Source organism: Castor canadensis, chromosome 2 (assembly GCF_047511655.1).
Source record: "Castor canadensis chromosome 2, mCasCan1.hap1v2, whole genome shotgun sequence".
NCBI lineage: Eukaryota > Metazoa > Chordata > Mammalia > Rodentia > Castoridae > Castor > Castor canadensis.
In genome coordinates this window covers 69,016,346-69,038,227 of record NC_133387.1, presented here as the reverse complement: position 1 = coordinate 69,038,227, position 21,882 = coordinate 69,016,346, and the positions used below count along the sequence as shown (strand labels likewise).

Below are 21,882 nucleotides of genomic sequence, written 5' to 3'. Positions count from 1 at the left end.
TAGCAGCCTTGGCACAGCAAGCGCAGCAGCCGTGAAAAAATAAACGCTCTCTTCCAGAGAAGCAGGTCTTTTCTTCCAGATGAACTGTGGTTGTTCAGTTAATTCATCTAGAAGGCCAAGGGCGTTATGGTTGGGAGAGAGGAGACAGCTTTTACTAGTATTTCCATCACTTCTGAAATGCTCTCAGAGTGAAGATCCTGTTTTCCCCAGTACAAATACTAGATTAGAAACTGGGATCTGCTGTCCATACAAACCATGAATAGTAGTAGAGCACTCAACTAACTAATTAAACTCAGTTTCCTGGATCACCCTAGGTAATAATTAACAACCCAGAACTAGGTGATAGTGTAATCTACTCTCTCGCTGCTCTCTCACTTTGAGCCTCTAGTACAAAGACACAGGCTTAAAATGAAGTTAAATACGAAGCACTATTCATTCACTAAGCATTTCCTAAGTACTCACTGTACCAGGCCCAGAACTAGGTACTTGTAGGAAGATATGGGGAGGACTTCAGGAGATCACTGAGAAACCTGACCTTTCAATAGAGAATTAAAAAGCAGAGTAAAGAAAGACTTAAAAACTTGAAATTCTGGATAAAAAAAAATTGATTTTTTTTCCTCTTCTATTTTTTCACTAAATTTCAGCATGCTTACAAAACTGAAGAGATGAAGTACCATTAGTTGAAATCAAAATTTTCAAAATGATCATGAAAATAAAATTTTAAATGGATTGCTTTAAAAGATGCACTTACAAATAATCATTTTAAATGAGAAAAGTTGGGTTTTTTTTTTTAACTTGGTGTCAATCACGATTAGCTGTCTATTCAAACTGCCATGAGTGTTTTTCAGTAAACATGGTGGTGAATTACTTATGAATGAAGATAGACTATGCCAGAAAATATAAAGCTTGGGTTGATGGCTAGTATTCAAGTCTTAAGGTGTTTAACATTTAAGTTAATTTTGCTATGAGTCTGCTAAAATTTTCCTTAAAAAAAACCTTCATACAGCTCTTACCTTACTCAGACATCAATCTCTCTGATACACATTTTTTTTTTTTTTTGGGTGGTACTGGGGTTTGAATTCAGGACCCTGTGCTTGCTAGGCAAGCATTCTACCACTTCAGGCTTCTGTTATTCATCTTAAAAGAGTCAGGTTAGCAACCAGGTACCCAAATCCACAAACAAAGAATAAATAGTGAACTGAAAAAACTTGCCCCATTTAAAGAGTTTCTATGGCATTCCTGCTAAATATAGGTAGAACTTAAAAAAAAAAAAAAAAAAGAAGCTTGGAATTCTTGGCACAGAGGGTAGTAATGAAGAATGGGAACCCTGTCTCCCATTGGATCTTGCCACTTTTTTGGGAAGTGATATGCAATGGGTATGCAGTCTTGCAAAAAGCCTGCAGAGCTTGCACGAGGCCTTCTTATACCTACTTAGTGACTATCTTAAAACATTCACGTATAGATTTGGGTACTCTTATTTCTGACATTTCTTTTGAAATACTTAAGAACAGATAAATAACCACTTTTAAGACAGTGTTGATAATGACCTGCCAACATCAGTCAGTACAAACTATGTTATGTTGTAGTTAAAAAATATATATAAAGCTTCCCAAATTTCAGGCTAAAAATAACAAAGGTGCTGGTGCCACTGGCTCACCTCTGAAATCCTAGCTACTTGGAGCAGAGATCATGGTTCAAGGTCAGCCCTGGCAAAAAAATTCAAGAGACCCCCATCACAACCAATAGCTGGGTGCGGTGGTGCGCACCTATCATCCCAGCTACTGAGGGAAGGAGATTCATGGTCCAGGATGGCCAGAAGAAAAGTTCACAAGACCTCCATCTTAACCAAGAGCTGGGCATTGTGCTCTGCAATTGTCATCCCAGCTACTGCAGAATGACATCACCGCTACTGCACTTGCCTAGCAAGCACAAAGCCCTGAGTTCAAACCCCAGTACTATGTGCACACACACACACACACAAAACAACAACAAAACCCCAAAGTTTATAACTCTCTCATGCAATGAAAAGTTTACTGACTAAGGTAATGCATGCCGGCCACAGGCACAGCTGGGTCAAGAGTCTTCAAAGTGGTCCTTAAGGATCTACCTTTCTAGCCGGGTGCTGGTGGCTCATGTCTGTCATCTTCGCTACTCAGGAGGCAGAGATCAGGAGGATTGCTGTTCGAAGCCAACCCGGGCAAATAGTTTGTGAGATCCTATCTCGAAAAAATCCATCACAAAAAAGGGCTGGTGGAGTGACTCAAGGTGTAGGCCCCGAGTTCAAACCCCAGTACCACGAAAAACAAACAAACAAAAAGGTCCACCTTTCTGATTTCCTCTGTGTTGGCTTCAGTCTCAAGAAGCCTCCCCCAAGTCCAGGGGGAAAAAGGCTGGGAATTCACACAACATTCCCATAATCATACTAACTGTAAAATTTGAGTTTCAAACCTATCCTTGAACCAATCACTGGAGAAAAGAAGATGGAAATGCACTGATTAACCTCATGGAGAGAACAGCCTCACCCAAAATAGCTAGACTGAAAATATGAGAGAACTGGTCACTCAAGGAAAAACCCAAGGGTGTTACCAGATAAAAGGAGAGCAGGTGTTATCACAGCCCAATACCGGCTTCTACTATGTGATCTAAGACCTAAAATGCCAGACACCCCTTCCTGATTCCGGCCCTGATGGTTTCCATATTGTAGAGGATAACAATAGTGACTCCTGTGCAATCCCTTACAGAGGATCATGTAATCTATTCATTCACCCAGCAATATTGAAGGCCTATCGTGGTCTAGAAACTCTGCCCCTGCAAGAATACAAAGTTTAACAAAATAGTCTTTGCTGTCAAAGAGTTCCTAGCGATAAGAACATTTAATACAAAACTATAAGCTAGCGTCCTACATCTTATAAAAGGTGTATGTACACAAGTGCTCTGACATTTGTCCTGAAATCTGCTAGTCCTTTGAACTAAACTTGTAACAGCTTCAGAAATCAAGGAAGTTGTAAGAAATATACAAGAATTTGTCCATGAGTGAAATTTTGAAGTATTCCTAAAATTAACTAAGTCAGGTGGTCTTTTTCTAACTAGAAAGTCAAGAAAGCAGGAAGTGTGTGTGTGTGTGTGTGTGTGTGTGTGTGTGTGTGTGTGTGATGATTTCTGAATCTCACAAAGTACACTTCTGATAAAAACAGCAAAAATCTAATACTTTACACAATAGCAACGTTATGTAAAAAGCCAGGTTTAGGACCTAAACACCAAAGCCTACAATCTAACGAATTTAAAATGACACACATACACAGCATTTTAAGACTTTAAAAATGAAGGTGACCTTGAAAATGTATCTTGCTTTTTTTTCCCAAACAAAATAATAAATGCCTCAGGGAGAAAACTGTCCTGCATTCTTTCAGACATAACAACCAATAATTTGCAATCCCATCTGCTATTCAAAATGCAGAACTCTCCAGTAAAGACCACCCCATGGGGAAGCAGGTAGTGCCAGGTTAAGTTCAAGTGAGGGACAAGACAGGGGTGTCACCAGCTAGAGTGAAGACCTGGACAGGCTTACTAACAAGAGACTCACTTCTCCTAAACTTGTAATATCTTCCAAACTCAAGAAAGTTATATAAAATACAACAAGCAAGAAGAATTTGTTTGTAAAGTTTGGAAATATTCCTAAAATGGGAAGTGATGATTCTTTTTCTCCTTGTCTAGAAAGAAGTTCATACTAGGTAGTTAGAAAGTGGACATTTAAGACTAGAGTAAGATGTGTAAACATAAAGCTAATCTTTATTTTGATTCAGAAACATTGAGCACCTATAATGTGCCTCCTGGCATGCTAGCCAATGTTAATGCAAAAATGAATGTTGCACAATATTTGTCCTTGTCTTACTGTCTCCTGGGAGAGATAAGGGCATAAACACATAGTTACAGCATTGTGTCATATATGCTACATCAGGCTTTTACAAGGTAGTGAAAGACAGTTAGGCTCATGTAAAAAGCTGTGTTTAAGTGGAGGCTACAAAGATGTATGGCAGCCCACTACCACTACGTTGAGCATATCAAGAAGGTCTCATGTAATAGTGAGAATGTCGTAAAGGTATAAAATATGTATAAAGACAACGGGAAACCATTGAAGGTTTTTGATCAAAGCTGAACCTCTGGAAACTTCAGGGGGATGTTAGTGTGCTACTGACTGGAGAGAGGAGGGTCCAAAGGTAGGAACAGCAGCCAGGTACTTCTGCAGGCATTCAGACCAGAGGTGAGGAGAGATGGAACTAAGGACGCCAGGATAGTGAGGTTGGAGCAATGGGGCTATAATAGCTAGTTGCTAGGAAAGTAGAAACAGCAGGGCCTGGTGGCAGACTGGGGGGAGTGGGTAAAGAAGAGGCTGGGCTGGATTCATGGATGTGTCATTTGTACAGTTACACTCAGGTGGGTGCTAGATTTAATGCCTGTCACTGTCTTTATGAATAATAAAGGGCTCCACATTTGTGTCCTGATACTCATGTCACCAGGGCAGTTCCTAGGGTTTTTTAGTTTGTTTGTTTGTTTGTTTTCTGGAGCTAAGGGGTATATTGTGATGCCAATAACTGAAGTGGAAAACAGAAGAGCTCGTTTTGTTCTGTGAGGAGTGGGTGGAGAGAGTTCAGTTTTGCATGAATTTCAGGTGTCATCAAAGTAGAGCTATCCAATAGTCTATCAGAAAATGGATGTAAGTTCCAAGCCAAGCACAGGCTAAAGATACAGATACAGGTGTTAGGGATGGGGGACAAGGCACATGGTAAGCATGTGTCAAGAGAGAAGAAAGAGATAGAACTTTTAGGAGGAAAAAGTTTAATAGATAGAAGAAAGACAAGAGAAATGGAAAAGGAGTCAAACTCTAGTGGGGAGTTTGGGGAACTGTGATCTGGAAGCCAAGAAAGGAGTGTGAAGACGGAGGGAGTGCTTGTCTAAAGAATATGCCACAAAGAGATCAAACAAGGCCACAGAAAATGTCCATTGCCTTCAGCAACTAGAGGGATGGGGCAATGACCAAGAATAATGGTGGGGATGGGAGCCACACTGTAGTGGGTGAAGGAGACCGGAGGAAGCAGAGAACCTAAGTGCAGACTGCCCTGGTAAGAGGCTGGGCTGTGATGTTAGGAGGGGAAGAGTGGAGGGTGCACAGAACAAAGGTAGGGCTTGTTTTGTTTTTACTTCAGATGGGAGAAATGAGCAGGTTTGTGTGTGAGAGTATTGTGTGTGAGAACAGTGCACACTTCTAGGAGAGAAGTAAAGAGGTAAAGAAGGGATTGGAGGTAGATGAACTTATAGATGGAGTGGTCAGAAGGCAAGTGGCACACACGCTTTGCCCCCTACACATCCCCATGCAAGTTTTTAAAACCCTCTAATTTTCAGTTATGTTAAATGTACTCACAACAGTGAGGTGGTCAGGAGAGCAGCCAGGCTTAGTCCTTTGTAAGGGAAGAAGACACTGGCCAGGGACAGGTGGCAAGCAGGAAAGGGAAAGAATGAACAGTGCTTGCAGTTCGTGTGGATGAAGAGTGTAATAGGAAGCTTTGGTCCAGGATATTAAAAGCTAAACAAGAAAAAAGAAGTTTGCCTTTTTAATATTGTTCTTTTAATCCCTACAGACCCTTCATTGCAGTATCAGACCCTCACAACAGCACCATTTTCTCAGAGCCCAGCCAGCACCAAGGATCCCAAGCTTCAGAGAGGCAAAATCTCCCCCAGCTGCACCAGCAAGTGCTGATTTGGTGAATAATTAATGTCTCCCTCCGATTAGTGCGTGTTTATAAACTCATAGAGCAGCTTGCTCTATGGTCTAATGATTAAACTTCCCTGTGCCCTATTTCATTGCAGCTAAGTTAAAAACTGACCAATTAGCCACTTAATCCCCTCTCCTTGAGATGACTGGAAAACAATCAAATCTCCTGACTGGTCTAACAAACTCTATTCCTCTCACGGCATGCACATTTGTCCAGAGCAGGACTAAAGAAAGCTCCAACTTTTGACTCCATCCACTGCTAAAGGCAGTGGGTTAATTCTCAGAAAGCCTAGTGGGGTCTGGTCCCCTACCTCTTTCTCCCGTCCAACCCCCAAATGAGCTAGCTTCAATTTACCCCCATTTGGCCAGCCAGGCCACACACAGTGCTGTTAGAAACCCTTCATTAGGGCCCTCTCCCCACCTCTCCATTTGTATACTGTGGGGTTCCTTTCTAGGATTGTCGCGATGTGTTTTGTAGAAATTACGGAGAAGGATGTCTCACGAAAGACCTCCAGCTTTCTGGTTGTGTCAACCCCTCCAGAGTGAGATGGGAAAAGGAATCCTTAACGATAGTGTTAAGAAATTGCTTCAACTAAAGCCGTCTTTTGGATTCAGGTAAGAAGCAGATTTTAAAAAGAAAGTTTGATGGTTAATTCAGTGTTATGAGCCCCTGGAGAGCAGGGACTGTAGGCCTGTCCTGAATAAACGTGTGCGCAAAGAACTCACAGTGAATAGCAGATTCGCTCCTTGGTTTGAAGACACTGTGCACGTCGCGCCCATTCCAAACTCTGACTCTTTGGTACTGGGGAGCGGGGATGGGGATGTATGTCAGTTCTGAAGAATAAACCTGACAGGTCGACACTTTCTTCAGGGGTTAACCCAACCCGCCTTTCCCCAGAGTTAGGTGGAGAGTTTGTAGCCTTGGGCACCTTTTCGTGACTCACTTCTTACAAATGTAAATGCCGGCGTCCGCGGTAGGTCGGACCAGCCCCCCTCGCTGGGCGATCCAACACCTACCGCGGGGACCAGCCCAAACGCATCCCACCGCTCCGCGCTCCGACTCCGGACGCGCACCCAGAGGCGAACCCACCATCCCACGCTGGGAAATGGAAGCACCCAAAGCCAGCAGCAGCAACGGCAGACGAGGCCTTAAAACAAAAGAGACGCCCCTGGGGGGTGGGACCCGGCCCTCACCCCCCTCCTAGCCAACTGGTGGCCTCCCGCCACCCGCCCCCTCGGCCCCTGCTCGGCGTGTGCGCATGAGCAGAGGCGCCTCCCTCGGTTCCTCCCAAGGCTAAACTTTCTAATTCCCTTCTTTGGGCTCGAGGGCTGCCTGGAGCTGCGGCAGAGCTCACGGTGAGAACAAAGTGGCTGCGCGATTTTCCCCTTCCCCGGCCCAGCCCCCGCTTCCGTGGGAGAGGCAGGAAATGGAAGGGCCCCTCTTCTCTCTCTGAACATTTGCCTGTTCCCCCTCCTCTACCTCTCCAGAAAGGAAGACGGGAAGAAAAGGCAGGCAGCTGGGCGGACGAGTTCTCCCTCCTTTGCCATGTCCCCTCGGTCGCAGGGACTGGACATGAGGCTGCTCCAGGTGTTCACCTTCAGTTTCTTAGGTAATTCAGGGGAAGAGGTTGGTGTGTGTGTGTGTATGTGTGTCCGCGCGCGCGTGCACTTGGGGTTCGGGTAAGAAAATCCAAAAGTCTTGTGTCCCCGCTTTTAAGGGAGTGTGGGGGATCGGGAGAGGGACTGGTTGGCGATGACGCTCCTGGAATGAATCGCTACCGCTCTCGTCTCCGTGGTGGCTGAGGAGACGTGGTGGCACGCGGAGCGCCGCGGACCCGCATCCCCCGGGCTCTGCGCCCAGAGCTCCGGCTCCTGCGGGCTCCCGAGGCGGCAGCTCCGGGTCTTTGCACCCTCTGCCAACCCACGCCGTTTCCCCGCTGCGGGAGTTAGGCTCCCTAAGGTGGCAGAGTTTGCTTATTGTGGAGGGTCCCCGAAAATCCCAGGAAAGTGCCTGGGCCGAGCGCAGGCTAAGCCTGGGAACAGAATGAGACCATGTGGTTTTAATTAACCATTGCTGTTTGTCTCCCGGAGGCACTACGAACAGATGGACTGAGTACTTTTTCTGGAATGGCGAAGCGTTGAAGCCACTCCAGAGCTGCAGGGGCTGACCATTCGCCCCTTCGCCTCGGGGAAGCGGAGTCCACCGCAAGCCCCAGTGCCTCACCCCTATCCAATCGCCGGTGACCCTGGCGCGTGCACGGGTGTATAATCTCGCTCTCCCACTCACAAATTTTCACGTGCACACACACCAAGGATGTGCGCATCGCCACGTGCACGCGGGTTCACACGCTCGGGTGATCTCTTCCTGCTTCTTGGTCCAGGCACGTCGAAGTGGCAGGCCGGCATCTCCACCTTTTGCGGTGGGGGCTGCTCCCCTGGGGCAGATGAGGACGTGAGCCAGTGTTGGGTGGGTTTCCCAGGAGTGAGGCGTTCAATTGGCTGCTGATCAAACCTGATGACGCGTCTGGGTTTGTTTCCGAGTCCTCTCCACGTCTCTGCCATCCTGGCCTGTCTTTTCTAGTATTCTGCTTTCTTCTGAATCCTCTTCCACCTCATGCTTATTCCTTTCACTTGGGCCTGTACCCTGCCTCCTCTCTCCCCACAACCTTGTCGTTTGCCTCTCCGGTAGTCCTGTGCGAAACGCAAGTGAGCGCTGAGGAGCCTGAATTCAGCTATGGCTGTGCGGAAGGCAGCTGTTACCCTGCCACCGGCGACCTTCTCATCGGCCGAGCTCGGAAACTCTCAGTGACCTCGACGTGTGGACTGCACAAGCCGGAGCCCTACTGTATTGTCAGCCACCTGCAGGTGAGCACTGACACCCTGGTGAACCCGCTGCCTTCCCGCCCACCACACACATACACCCTGCTCCAGACCTAAGGGGCAGGCCCAGGGGACTCCGCATCCTGGCAGCAATCCAAATAGGAAGCGCAGCCAGCCGGGGATTCCTGGGATTAGGTTGGTAGTGCATTCTGTAGCCCCCATGTCAGTTTGCACAGTTGCCTCCGCCAAATATTTCCTGCCGCCTCCAGCCACCACCATCAGCATGGAAAGACAGGACAGCAGACAGTCCTGGTCTCTGTCCTGTGCCCTGCCCCCTGTCCTGTGACCCGCTCCCAACCCAGGAACTCTGAAAGTCCTGGATAGTGGTGGTTAAATCTGTCTTCTCTGGAAGTGTGCTAAAGATGGTTTATCCTCTTCTTTATATACTGAACAGTGGCCTTGGGTTTTCCCGCATCTTTCACTTGAGTATAAGGATGTTCCAAGCACTGACGCTTTGCAAGGTGATCCAATTACAGAACTGTTTTTCTCTCCTGGCTTGGTGCTGTTCATTCACCTCCATTAAATATGGTGATCAGATGTTTCCTTTTTCCAAATGCTCTGGTTGCTATGGTACCTTGATAGTGGAAGACCAAAATGAAATTTCAGGGTGTTACATACTTCTAAAAGTGGACCCGGATTTGAGATTTTAGAGGTCATATTTGTACAGTCAGAGCTAATTTAAGAGAAATCACAAAGTATAAACTATGCAGAGTCACAGCCCTTCTCCTTGATTTTTAAAAATGAAGTCCAGCATCTCTGACCTCTAACAAAAGCCAAAGGTGTTAGTGAGAGCATGCACAAGCTCCCAGCTAACTGCTCCCAGCCTGACCAGCCCACCCACCTTTGTAACTGCCTGCAGGCAGGAGGACAGTATCCTGCCCGGCAGATGCCTCACCATGGAGTCACTCTTAGGAAGCAGAAAGCCCATTCTGGAGACCTGATAAATTAAAATGAAGGAATGTGGTGAAGTGGATTCCACTCATTTGCTTCCAGGTTTATACAGAGATGTCTAGACTGCTTCCTCCTGATTAGAAGGGAGGCTATAATTAAACTTTTTTTTTTTTTTGAGTTCTGGTAATTGTTCTTCAGTACTAGTTTCCTTGACTACAAGTTAATGAAGGCAGTTGATGTTACCATTTCTAATATTAGCATTTCAATTTTACCTAAACTGTTATGCAAACATTTACTTCAGAGGCCAGGACATCCTGTAAATGAATCACCAAATTCTGAAATCAGCTTTGACCAGAGTAAGAACTGGACTTGTCTTAAAAGCAAGTGGAGCCAGACTTTCTGGTTTATATGATTAGCTATGAAATTGTGGAGTGCTTTTCACAGATAGCAAGGTCTAAAGAAAGGGAGTAGGTATGCACTTATCTTAAACAGTGGGTATAAAAACTGAAGCAGGAAGCTTTTGTTCCTAATTCCCATGTATCCCTGACTTCTGGTCTCTCTCTCTTTCTTCCTCAATACATCTTGCCACCCTCCAAGTCCTTTGGTGAAGAAGGAAATAACTAAATACAAATATAAAAAGCACAGTGTCAGTTTTGGCCCTTTATCACCCTGTATCAAATTCTATTTTTAAGATATGCATCGGTCTCTATAGTCTATATTTCAATCCTACCATCATCTTTAGATTTAAGAATAATCTGCAGTCCAGAAAATGTAGGTACAAGGCAAAGCTCCATATGGAAAAGGAACTATTAAGCCAGCTATTTATGATTCACCATATAGTGCAAAAAGAGTAGAGAATACTTTTGACCCCATTACCCTGGGGGGCTATAGCTCACATTTTCGGGAGAAAGAAAATGAAAGAAATTCAAATCTACTCTAAAGCCAAAGTCCCTCTTCATTCTAGTTCATGTCCATTTGGGGGCTCTTTGAATTGGCCCCAACATGGCGTTACACCCAGTACTCCCTTTCCAGAGGTTCTGATGTTTGCAAGTTAACCTGTGTCCCCTCCCTTCTACACCTCCCACTGCCGGTCTGCTGCCTGGGCGAAACAAAAAGTCAGAAATCTTGTCCTGTGGTTCCCAACACCTCTAAATACTTATGCCTAATCCTTGGTTTCTGCTTTATTTAGGTTTTAGAAATCAGGCCAAGTGAATTGTTCTTTTTTTTTTCCAGTTTGCTTTATGTCAGCAAAAACTCTTAATTCCTCTTCTGCATTTGATTTTAGGGTAAGGTTCGCTAGCTATTTATTTATTGAGATTAACATTTAAGCCTAGAAATTTGATTTTGATTTAATTAGTAGCTTATGAAGACAATGCCCTCTTTTACTCTTGACCTTGAATTTGCAAGAAGAGATGAAGTAATTTTCAGGAGAATTTTAGACTTAAGTTAAAAGTGAAAGATGTGATGCAAATCGTTTAAGTAATTTTCGCATATTCACCTTTCTTAAAGCTGGTGGTTTGATTTTTGTATTGTGAGCTTGATTTTTTTTTTTAAATGAAATTGCTTCTCAGACTCATGAAACTAATTTGTTTTTAGGAGGACAAGAAATGTTTCATATGCAATTCTCAAGATCCTTATCATGAGACCCTCAATCCTGACAGCCATCTCATTGAAAATGTGGTCACTACATTTGCTCCAAACCGCCTTAAGATTTGGTGGCAATCCGAAAATGGTATGTGGCTGGTGTGAGAACAAGTTCTGTGGGGTGTGATTGGTAACCTCCATTTACATGCTCCTGGGTGTTTGTAATTCTGATTGGCTTCTCTGTCCTGTAATTGTAGTCTGAGTCAGATTTGTAGCCTGGAGCACTTAACTTTTCTTGGTAAAATCTGATCTTCCTTCCTGAAGTATGTATCCTATAAGAAAGCAGTCATTCCTGCTAGTCCTGATCCTAGGAGGGCCTTTGGGAGAGTGGGTGTGTCCTTGGTGGGGGCAGTCAGGGTAAGGTGTAGGAAGACACTGCATACCTCTGGCCCTTCATCCACAGCACACAGCAGCTTCCATTGTTATCAACCCCAAAGGAAAGTGCAAAACCACAGCTCCTCCCCCACCTTCCTCCCAGCTACAGGAAATTTCCTAGCAGTAATGATAGTACCGTGAAATAAGCGCGATGATGTAATTTTGCACTCTGTTAATGTGGATATGACCTCAAGTTAAGCAGTTCCCTGTGATTTTGGGAACCCAACCCCCTTTTTTTTTTTGCCATTTGGCCTTGGGTTAAATTAATCAAATGTGATGTTACTATTGGTATGAGTTAGTGTGTTTGTTAATTAACAATGTATCATTAGGTTGTTTTATTTGTTTTTTGAGACAGGGTCTTGCTACATAACCTAGACTGACCTTGAACTTGCTTTGTAGCCCAGGCTAGCCTAGAACTTGAGATTCTCCTGCCTCAGCCTCCTGAGTGCTAGGATTAAGGTATACCACCACATCTGGCTTCATTAGACCTTTAAAAAGCAATTATGAAAAGAGCCCTAAAAGAAGTGAACCTCAGCCTGGCCAGAGAAAAACTGAAAACAAATAGATCCGTTCATTAAATATCCTATACCTAGACAGGTCTTAGGTGCCTGTAATCATTTATCACTCAGTGAAGAGGAACTCCCTTAATGTCTTCTGCATCATTGACTGTAAATTGCAAAGATTTTCCAGAAGACATTTTTTTTTTTTTGATGGGACTGTGGTTTGAACTCAGGACTTTGTGCTTACAAAGCAGGCACCCTACCACGTGAGCCACACCTCCAGTCCATGTCGCTCTGGTTATTTTGGTTATTTTAACAGTCTCCTGAACTGTTTGCCCTGGCTGGCCTCAAACCTCAATCCTCTCAATCTCAGCCTCCCAAGTAGCTAGGATTACAGGCATGACTCACATCTGATGCCCAGCAAAGACTTGGTTTCTAAGGAGAGTTGATGTCCATTGGTCAGCCTTGGGAATGCATTGGTTACATACTTGATGGAGGGAGATGCGTCCTCAGAAAGCATGCATCATTCAGATTAATTCTTATAGAGAATTAATCATTCTCAAGGAATTAATAATTTTTACACAGGGTTATTCTAGTTGATAGTCAATGTAAAAGATGATTCTAGAACTCTGAATCACAGAGGACTTTTGAAGTAGCATCAAGTCTCTAATGAGTAGGGAATAGGAGCATTTCCTGACTGCCTACAATCTTAAGTGAAACAGAGAGACAATTATAAGGATGCCTGGACATTAGCAAGACAGCCCTCATTTTAGTCAGTGGACAGTAAGTAAAATAGCTTTCATTTGGTATAGTTCTTGAAGGAAGGTTCTTTTTTTTTTTTTTTAGTTATATCAGGAGTTAATCAATTTCTACAGCTTTTTTGAAATGAGAGTCCAAATGCCAGAAAGATTTTAAAACAGAAGGGTTTGAATTCTCTGTCATTCTGTCACAGATTAGATTAGATTAGATAGAACTTGTCCTTCAGAAAGTCAGACCAATTGTTGCTATAATCTGTCTCTCTGTTGTCTAACAATTCACAGCTAAAGACTCTCTGTGATTGGGACTTTATTTTCCCTGTGATTCATACAAGTTCTTACACACAAATCATGGGTGCTCAGGCTCGGAGACAAGCTTGGAATCTACAGTACTTTAAACTGCCATGAGTATCTGTTCCTACATCTGACAAATCACATACACTGTAGAATGATCTTTTGTCTTTATTTTTTCTTTTTATATTTTTGAGAGAGGGTCTCAGTGTATAGCCAGCCTAGGCTGGCCCGGAACTCACTGTGTAGCCTGGGCCTCACTGTGTAGCCTGGGCTGTGTAGTGATCCTCTTTCCTCGGCCTCCCGAGTGCTGGGATTGCAGTGTGCACCTCCATGCTCAGTCATGGAAGCATCTTGTTTCTCTTTTTCGTGGATTTTTCTTTCCATATTAAAAGACAAGGAAAAAAACCAAACAAACCATAGTACTTTATCAAGCTGTAAATCTAGATGGAATGTGCTCTCGGCACCCACGTTCTTTGCCATATATGTTCTTATATGACAGGAATGGCACTAGTCTTGCTTTGTTCTTTCCATTATTCTGTCATCTTAATTTTGAACAAATATTGTAGGTTTTAAGAGCCTGGAAGAGAACAAAGATATAGTTGCTTAGCTAACATTTCACTCAAAAATGTCCAGAGTAGTTTTGTGCTATGGTTCGTTTTAATAAGTTAGATAAGGTTTGTTAGTATGATTATAGTGTTTTTCTTTAATGTTCCAGCTAACTCACATCCGTTCCAGTGACCACTTTCCCCCCTCAGTCAACTTGGCAGGTTTCCAGCAGGAGAGTTTATTTCAAAAGGTCCTACTGATTTCCTGAAAATATCCCCAGCCTGTGACATGATTCATTCTGACACATTCCTGTCTTCCTGCATTTCAAAATTCTTTTGCTTTAGAAGATGGACCCCCAAAGACTCCTCCAAGCCCCTGAAAGGTGGAAAAGTCTCCTTGACCCGACAGGAGGTCTGGAGGTCCCTAGGGATTGGGGGAGGTGCTTCCCATCCCTGGAATTCCAGTAGGCTTTTTAGCTGTTCAAGCGGGATGACTGACCCTCAGGGCATGGTGCAAAGGCTCATTTGTTTATTCAGGCTCTCCCTCTGAAAGAGAAGATGTTGGTATTTGTTCTGGGCCAGTTTGTTTATTTGACTAGTTCTTTGTCTCTTTGGCATTGTTTTTCAGTTGTGGAAATGCATCCAAAGGTTGCTGGTCAGAGATAGGTTTTCCTAAGTTGGTGTGCAGCTAGCACATTTGGTCAGCTCTGAGTTGGTTTTTTTACTGTCGCATAGGGAAAAGGGAATATCTCTGTTGGTACTAGAGGAGGCTTGTGTCCCTGTGCTCCAGACTGCAAGCTGACCCCTTACTGTGCACAGGAAATAAGCCCCATCCTTTTCCAGAGTCCCTTGGCTTAGAGGGTTGGGACAGTATTTCTGTCTTCTAAGCAAGAGATGTCTGTCTTGGCAGCTTGGAGAGGCATTCTGCCAGACATCTTGGTTCAGTGAGCAGATTCAGTAAGCCCAACTCCAGAATGCTGTGTGGCAAACGTGAGGCTCGTCCTGAGTTGTGCCTCGCCACCTAAGTAAGTGCGAGGGATTAACCATGTTCACATGTTTGGTTTCAGCTTAGAATGCAAGAGGATTTCTACGAGGAGCTTAAAGATAATTTAAGAAAAATAGTTTCAGCCATTCAGATGTTCCTGTTTACCCCACCCTTTCCTTATTTATTTATTTATTCTTAAAAAATCTACAGGTGTGGAAAATGTAACTATCCAACTGGATTTGGAAGCAGAATTCCATTTCACTCATCTCATAATGACGTTCAAGGTAAGAAATCCATACCTTTCTCACAAGTGACACGTGAGCACCATGCAGTTTTCCCGTTCAGAGGGAATGACTAGTGTGAGTCGACCTAACTAGAAACTTAAATACTCTTGTTGCCATAATTTGGGATAATTGAACAGCTTTTAAAACATGGGCATGAATCACTAGCTTAAACAAATGCTCTATCTTCGTGGCAATAAGTAGAGAGAGTCTGTATTCTAAGGTAATTCAACTATAAACTTTTAAGTACAGATCTCTGTATTTCCCTGTGGAGAGAGGCAGTATTGACTCACTCCCAAACCACAATAAAACATCTGGAGAGTAAATCTCTTATCCCCTGTGTTTATGTTTTAATGCTGAGCTTGGTAACTGAAAAGGAAGTGTCTTATCTTTAGTTTTCAAGGTTTTGCAAAATGTGTGGGAACAGTTTTACAGTTCCTTAAGAAACTTTGTGCTGCCTTAAATGTAGATTTTTCTCATCATTTTTCTTTTTGAGATGTAAAATGACTCCAGGATCGGGGAATGTCTCTGCACAAAGTCCCTTTGTTTCCTCTTACGCAGCTGCCTGGAAATGACAGACTTCACATGGTTTAAAGTACGTGTTGGCACACATAAAACCCATAATTTGCTTATTGCTTTCCAGATTAAAATCAGTTTTAAGTAGTTTTCAGTTGGAGTTGGGGGCCTAACTGCACCCTCTCAGTTTAGGAAAAGGGGCGGGGATAGGTTTACCATGTGGAGAAAGAGTCATAAAAGTCTCACTCATGTCTGATACTTCAGCCTGTGAGGCCAAGGAGCAAGGGTGGCTGTGGGGAAGGCAGAATGTGACTAGGAGGGACATTGGACCTGCACTCATCCCCTTGCTCACCCCCAAGTAACCCCTTGTGACTGCTAGGGCGTCAGGTTTATTCTGACACCTGATACTGAAAGTGGTGGGGAGGGCTTTCACTAAACTCAAATTAGGGACTTCTTGTCACAACCTTGTCCTTTTCATCGACTGCACACTCAACTGCGTGATTAAATGGAAACTCAGCCCCATATAGGATGTTGCCTTCCCATTATGTGACACCTAAAAATTTTCAAAATCATCCTTGTATTAAATCATCCTATCACTTCTTTTGGAGAGGGCGTCTATTCAAATACATGGATAGTTCCAAGTTCACTTACATTCAGAGTCCTTTGGGCACATATCTGCAGTTGAATACTTATTCAAAGGAATATAACTGGCCAAAGATGAAATTCTGCACATACAATATGCACGTACACGTTAACAGGTCAGAGAGAAGGGGGTCGTGGCTGAACCGAGATGTGAGCTATGGGTACAAGTTGTCAGACTTCAGTTGAGGCGAGAAAACAACTCTCATGTCTTAGCTCCAGTAAGAAAAGCAGCATCTGCAGGGTTGGGCAGACTTGGGTGTGCATCTCTGTCCTGCCCCTTCCTGGCATGTGTACCCAGAGCCTTGGCTTCCTCATTGGTAAAATGGGAAAAGGACACCTCTGTCATGGCATTGTGTGGCCTAGCCCTGTGCTCTGGGACAAGGGTACTCTTGCTGCCCTGGCATATGGTGGGAATGTGATTGCTTTTACAAATGCTGCACTTTAACATGAAGGGGGGCTGTGACACTAATTTTAGCCTGAGGGAAAGGAGAAAGCTTTCGTTGGAGAGGACCAGGGCTAGGAGGGACAGCAGGATTCCAGATGGAGGAGATGGCAGAAAAGCCTCTCTTGACAGAAAAAACTGTCTGAGAGCCAACGACTGTGTTGGGCAGTCGAGCAGGATGTAGTCAGCAAGTGTTGTGCTGATTTGTCTCAAGCTTAGCATAGTGAGGGGAAGAGTAGAGTGAAAAAGCAGGTTAGAGTCAGGAGGACCTTGACTCTTTGCCAAGAAGTGAGAACTTCAAAGGAAATAGGGAGCCACTGACAAGGAACAAGAGCTGGTTATAGTAGGGTTTGGAACAGTGAGTGGAAAGGGCAACCAGGCACTGTAGCTTACATCTGTAATCCTAGCTACTCAGTAGGCAGAGATCAGAAGGATCAAGTTTCAAAGCTAGTCTGGGCAAATAGTTTTTGAGACACTATTTCAAAAAAAACCTATCACAAAAAAGGGCTAGCCAGAGTAGCTCAAGTGGTAGAGTGCCTACCTAGCAAGCGTGAGGCTGAGCTCAAGCCCCAGTGCCACCTAAAAACGAGGTCAGTGGAGAGACTCTTGCTGAGGTGGGCACTAATGGGGGTGCTGGTGTTAATGTCAAGGCCAGCTGGGGATTTTTAGGCTGGAGGGATCCTCTTCCTGCAACCCAGGTGTCCTATAAGTACTACAAAATGCTTAGGACCAGAAATGTCTCAGATTTTGGAGCTTTTTGGATTTGGGAATATTTTGCAGAAACTTTATCAGTTAAGCATCCCTAATCCTGAAATCCAAAATGCTCCAAAATCCAAAATTTAAGAATCAGGTTGGCACTCAAAGACTTTTGGATTTTAGAGCTTTTTAAATTTCCAGATTAAGGATGCTTGACCTGTACTTGGAAAGCCTTTTCACGTCATCTGCATCCACTTGCTGTCACACTGTGCTACCCCCTGCTACTGCTGCCTTTGAGAATCACCACCAAGAGGTGGAACCCCTGTTTCCTAAGGATGGTCACCTGGACGCTTGTTATTTATCTAGATTTTTTGAGACAGAGTCAGCCCATGTTGACCTGGAATTCACTTTGTAGTCTGGGCTGGCCTTGAACTTATCCTCCTGCTTCAGCCTCCCAAGTGCTGGGATTACAGGAGTACACCACCAAGCCCAGCTCATTTGGGTGCTTTAAAGTCAAAAGTTGACCCTGAAGTGGAGAAAGATTAGAGGCAGAACAGTAGAGGAAAAGAGATGAGTCAAAAACCACCTAGAAGTCTAAGCTAAGTACCTGGGAAGATGGTGATACCACTCACTATCAGTCGTGAAAATAGAAAGGGAAGGTGGAGTGGGGCTGAAGATGGAGAAACTTGTTAATTCTCACCTAAGCTGGCCATGTTGATGGTTGGTTGCTAAGTGGATGGAGTTTTCTTAGGCTAGCAAAACTGATTTTTCATATGCCCAGTAGATTTTTGCGTGTAGCCAACTATTTCCAGACTTTTGTTTATTATACATTCGGAGACAACTGTGCAATGACCTGAGATCTGAGAAGGGTGATGGCTGAGCAGAGAGCAGGGAAGGCTTCCGTGCTTTAGGTGAAGTGTGTTGTTGGTTTCCAGCAACTTCTTAACTCCACAGGAAATTACATGACTGGTCAATGGCCCTTTGGGACTTAGAAGTCTCCAGAGGGAGGACAAGGAAGAACAGTCAGGATTGGCTTCAATGCTTTTCCTCTCTGTTCCCTTTTGGCACAGAGACATAGGCCAGGGCTGTCCTTCCCTAGCCCTCCCCATGTCTCATCAGTCCGGAGCCTGGCTCCATGGGAGACTGCCATGCCTACTCAGCATTAGTCAGTGGGGTCCCCCTCAACTTTAAAATTCTAAGTCTTATATTCTGTTTAATAAAGTATTATTTTTTTCTGTTCTTGGATAAGTGAAAAAGTAACCCAAGCATCTATCAAGATGTGATCTTCCGCTTTCTTACCTTTGACTCCTTTTGTCACAGAAAAAGGCCCTTGGGATTACTAAGGAAGACAAAGAAAAGTCTGGGCGTGTGTTCACCACTGACTCTTGCAAGGGTTCCTGACTTGAATTCAGGAAGTGCCCAACTTTTTTTACGTTCTGTTTTCTAGGTTGGCTGAACTTTCCTTTGATCTTGCTCCATGGTAATCACCACAAGCACCTGCCTCTTCACCTATTTTTAGTGTTCCTTCTGCTTATCTCTTATTTCCAGTTGACCTGTTCATCACACCTCCTAAATCTTCATCCTGTTTTGGTTGTGAACCTTCTGTCTTTTTCTCTTCCCCTCTTGACACCTACTTTTCACTCTATTGTGCATTGTCGGGAGAGATAGCTTTGGTCTAGTTCAGCCTGATTTGAATCTGAGCTCTGCCTATAATCTTGGGTCAGTTAATGTCTAAGATTCTAGATTACCTCACCTAGAAGACTAATGTGTCCTGAGGGTGTGGAGTTCCATTGGGCAGCTGTAACAAAGTGCCACAGAATGGGTGGCATAAATAACAGACGTTTATTTACTCCCTGTTACAGAGGCTAGCCATCTGAGATGGGGGTGTGGGCAGGGTTAGTTTCCTGAGGCCCCTCTCCTCTGCTTGTCCATGGCTATCTTCTCCCTCATGTCCTCACATGGTCTTCCCTCTGTGATGTGCACCTTAATTTCCTCTTCTTTAAAAGACACCAACCTTTGGATTAGAGCCCACCCTGATGCCCTGTCTCCACACAGTCCCATTCTGAAGCACGGCGTTAGATGTTGCAAATAGGAATCTATAAGGAGCACACACCAGCCCACGCTAGAGAGCTGTGAAATAGCGTGATGTGCCTGGCACTGTGATTTTTCTTTGGCCTCTGGGTATGTTTTCCTGGAGTTCCGGCCTTGGCTCTTCACACCTTGCCCTTTGTGGGTTTTTTTGAAGGCACTGTATACTTGGAGGTTTCAAATACTGTGTGTATGCAAAGTGACTTCCAAATCCAACTCTGTTCTCAACGCTGAGTGCCAGATCGTTGTTTCCAAAGCCCAAACGTGACTGGCCCCAAACCAAACGCCTTCCCTCCTCTTCCGTGTCACTGGTAACACACCTATCCACCTACCCAAGCTCGGGTGCTTTGTGCTTCCTCTCCCTCCCTTTCCACTGAGATCTGGTTCATCACCACGTGTAATTCAACAAGTTCTACTGCCACTGAGTCTTCAGAACAGTCAAGTCCTTCACTTTCTCACTGTCCATGTTGTAACTGCTTGATTTAAAAACCTTCATCTTTTTTCTTTTCCTTCGGTTCCCTGTATCTTGGGGTGGGGTGTGTGTGTACAGTAACTCTGCCTTAAGTGTTATTTTTCTGAAGTACAATTTGTTCATTTCTTTCTGTCCACCTAAATCTTTCAGTGTTCCCCATTCATGGCAAAGTGATACGGCAAACTCATAAGCATGCACCAAATGCCTTTCTATCAACCCCCACCAACAACCTCTTCTGCATTTTTTGTGGTAAAATATGCATAACAAAATTTTCCATTTTAACCATTTTTAAGTGTACAACTCAGTGGTGTTAGATCTATTCACGGTGTTACGCAACCATTATTGCTATCAGTTTCTAGAACTTTTTATCACCCCCAAATAAACTCTGTAGACATTAAGCAATATCTTCCCATTGCACCTTCCTCTCCCCCCCTGTAACCAACTTTCTATCTCATATCCTAGATCTTTCATATAAATGGAGTCACATAATGTTTGAAATTTTGTATGACTTACTTCAGTTGGCATGTTTTTAAGGTTTACCTACGTTATAGCAAGTATCAGAATTCCATTTTTGTGACTACATAATATTCCATTGTATATATTTACCACATTTTGTTTATTTAGCCATTGATAGGCACTAGGGTTGTTTCCAGTTTTTGGCTATTATGAACAGTGCTGCTGTGTATAGTCATAAATAAGTATCTGTCTGAGTCTCTGTTTTCAGTACATTCCTAACAGTGGAATTGCTGGAATCCCCAGCTTTTTGAGTTAACTTCTTCCTCTTATTTTCTTAAATCTCACTCCATGTGCTTCTACTATGGTGTTTGACATTGCAGTGTAAATTTTTTATGCCCACATCTGTATCTCATTGGACTATGTGTAGCATATGAACAGTACATAGGCCACTGACTGGTACCAAGTGGCAGTTGTACATCTAATGAGTGATTAAATGAGGAAGTAAAAATGTGAGCTCTCAGACTAAATTGTTTATAGAGATGATGGCTAAGTATGCCAAAATTTGTGTGCTATCAAGACCTGTTTGTAATCAGCTTCTAAAGAGAAACAGCTTACTCTAAAGAGAAACAGCTTACTCATCTACCAGGGTGGGAAAAGTGCAAAATTTAGAGACCACTTTCCTTGCAGGAGGAGGCTCCATGAGCAGCTTCAAGTGTTTGAAACCCAGCCACAGTCTGAAATACCGACCATATGCAGTCAGGGCTTGTGGTACACAGCAAGTGACATTTTCATCTGCAATTTTAAAAAAGACAGATTTGCAATAAACACATCAAACAAGATTTTCGCTCCCTGCTTTTAGACATTCCGTCCAGCTGCTATGCTGATAGAGCGGTCGTCTGACTTTGGGAAGACCTGGGGCGTGTATAGATACTTTGCTTACGACTGTGAGAGCTCCTTCCCGGGCATTGCAACTGGCCCCATGAAGAAAGTGGATGATATAATCTGTGACTCCCGATATTCTGACATTGAACCCTCAACAGAAGGAGAGGTTTGTTTGTTTCTTTTATACTCTACTTGCTAGTCTACTTTTTGATCACTGCTAAAATGCCAATTACTCTTATATTTATTTTTAGGTGATATTTCGTGCTTTAGACCCTGCTTTCAAAATAGAAGATCCTTACAGCCCAAGGATACAGAGTAAGCTTGTTTTCAAATAAAAGCTTAGATGGGAAATAGCATTCCTGGAATAAGTGTTTCCCAGAGCAGTACTACCCAGGATCTAAACACAGTACTAAATCCACCCACATTTTCTTCCTTCCTCTGCTATATCCTCCCAGAAGCTCTTGAAATCTCTAATAATTGATATTCACTGGTAGGAAAACATGTTTCAAAAAGAGTAGCAAATTTGTTATAAGTCAAACACTCATGTGGATCATACTACTTTATTTACTTTGTTGCTCAGTACAGGTTAAGCTATTGTAAGAAAGTGTCCCAAAAATACAATTGCTCAAATAAAATAGGAAGTTTCTTTCTGTTGCATGAAATCCACCAGAGAGATTTCCAGAGAAATGTAGTTCAATTGCCACAATTAGGTTGACTAGACAAAATGCAGGATGATACCCAGTCAAATTTAAGTTACAGATAAACAGC

At 43.7% G+C, this 21,882-nt stretch overlaps 1 protein-coding gene and 1 long non-coding RNA gene across 2 annotated transcripts in view; one reads left to right on the top strand and one right to left on the bottom strand.

Annotated features, from left to right (window-relative positions):
- The window catches only part of LOC141420682 (uncharacterized), a 47,268-nt gene extending 40,389 nt beyond the window's left edge, over window positions 1-6,879 (bottom strand). Inside the window, exon 1 of the long non-coding RNA XR_012445211.1 lies at window positions 6,497-6,879. This is a non-coding gene — a long non-coding RNA (uncharacterized lncRNA). The remainder of the gene's footprint in view (window positions 1-6,496) is intronic.
- A 49-nt stretch (window positions 6,880-6,928) lies between these two features.
- The window catches only part of Lamb1 (laminin subunit beta 1), a 68,996-nt gene continuing 54,042 nt past the window's right edge, over window positions 6,929-21,882 (top strand). The window contains exons 1-7 of the mRNA XM_020169259.2: window positions 6,929-7,126; window positions 7,259-7,380; window positions 8,460-8,635; window positions 11,138-11,273; window positions 14,850-14,923; window positions 21,092-21,280; window positions 21,366-21,429. Of these exons, the coding sequence (XP_020024848.2) occupies window positions 7,317-7,380; window positions 8,460-8,635; window positions 11,138-11,273; window positions 14,850-14,923; window positions 21,092-21,280; window positions 21,366-21,429 (703 nt within the window). The 5' untranslated portion in view covers window positions 6,929-7,126; window positions 7,259-7,316. The remainder of the gene's footprint in view (window positions 7,127-7,258; window positions 7,381-8,459; window positions 8,636-11,137; window positions 11,274-14,849; window positions 14,924-21,091; window positions 21,281-21,365; window positions 21,430-21,882) is intronic.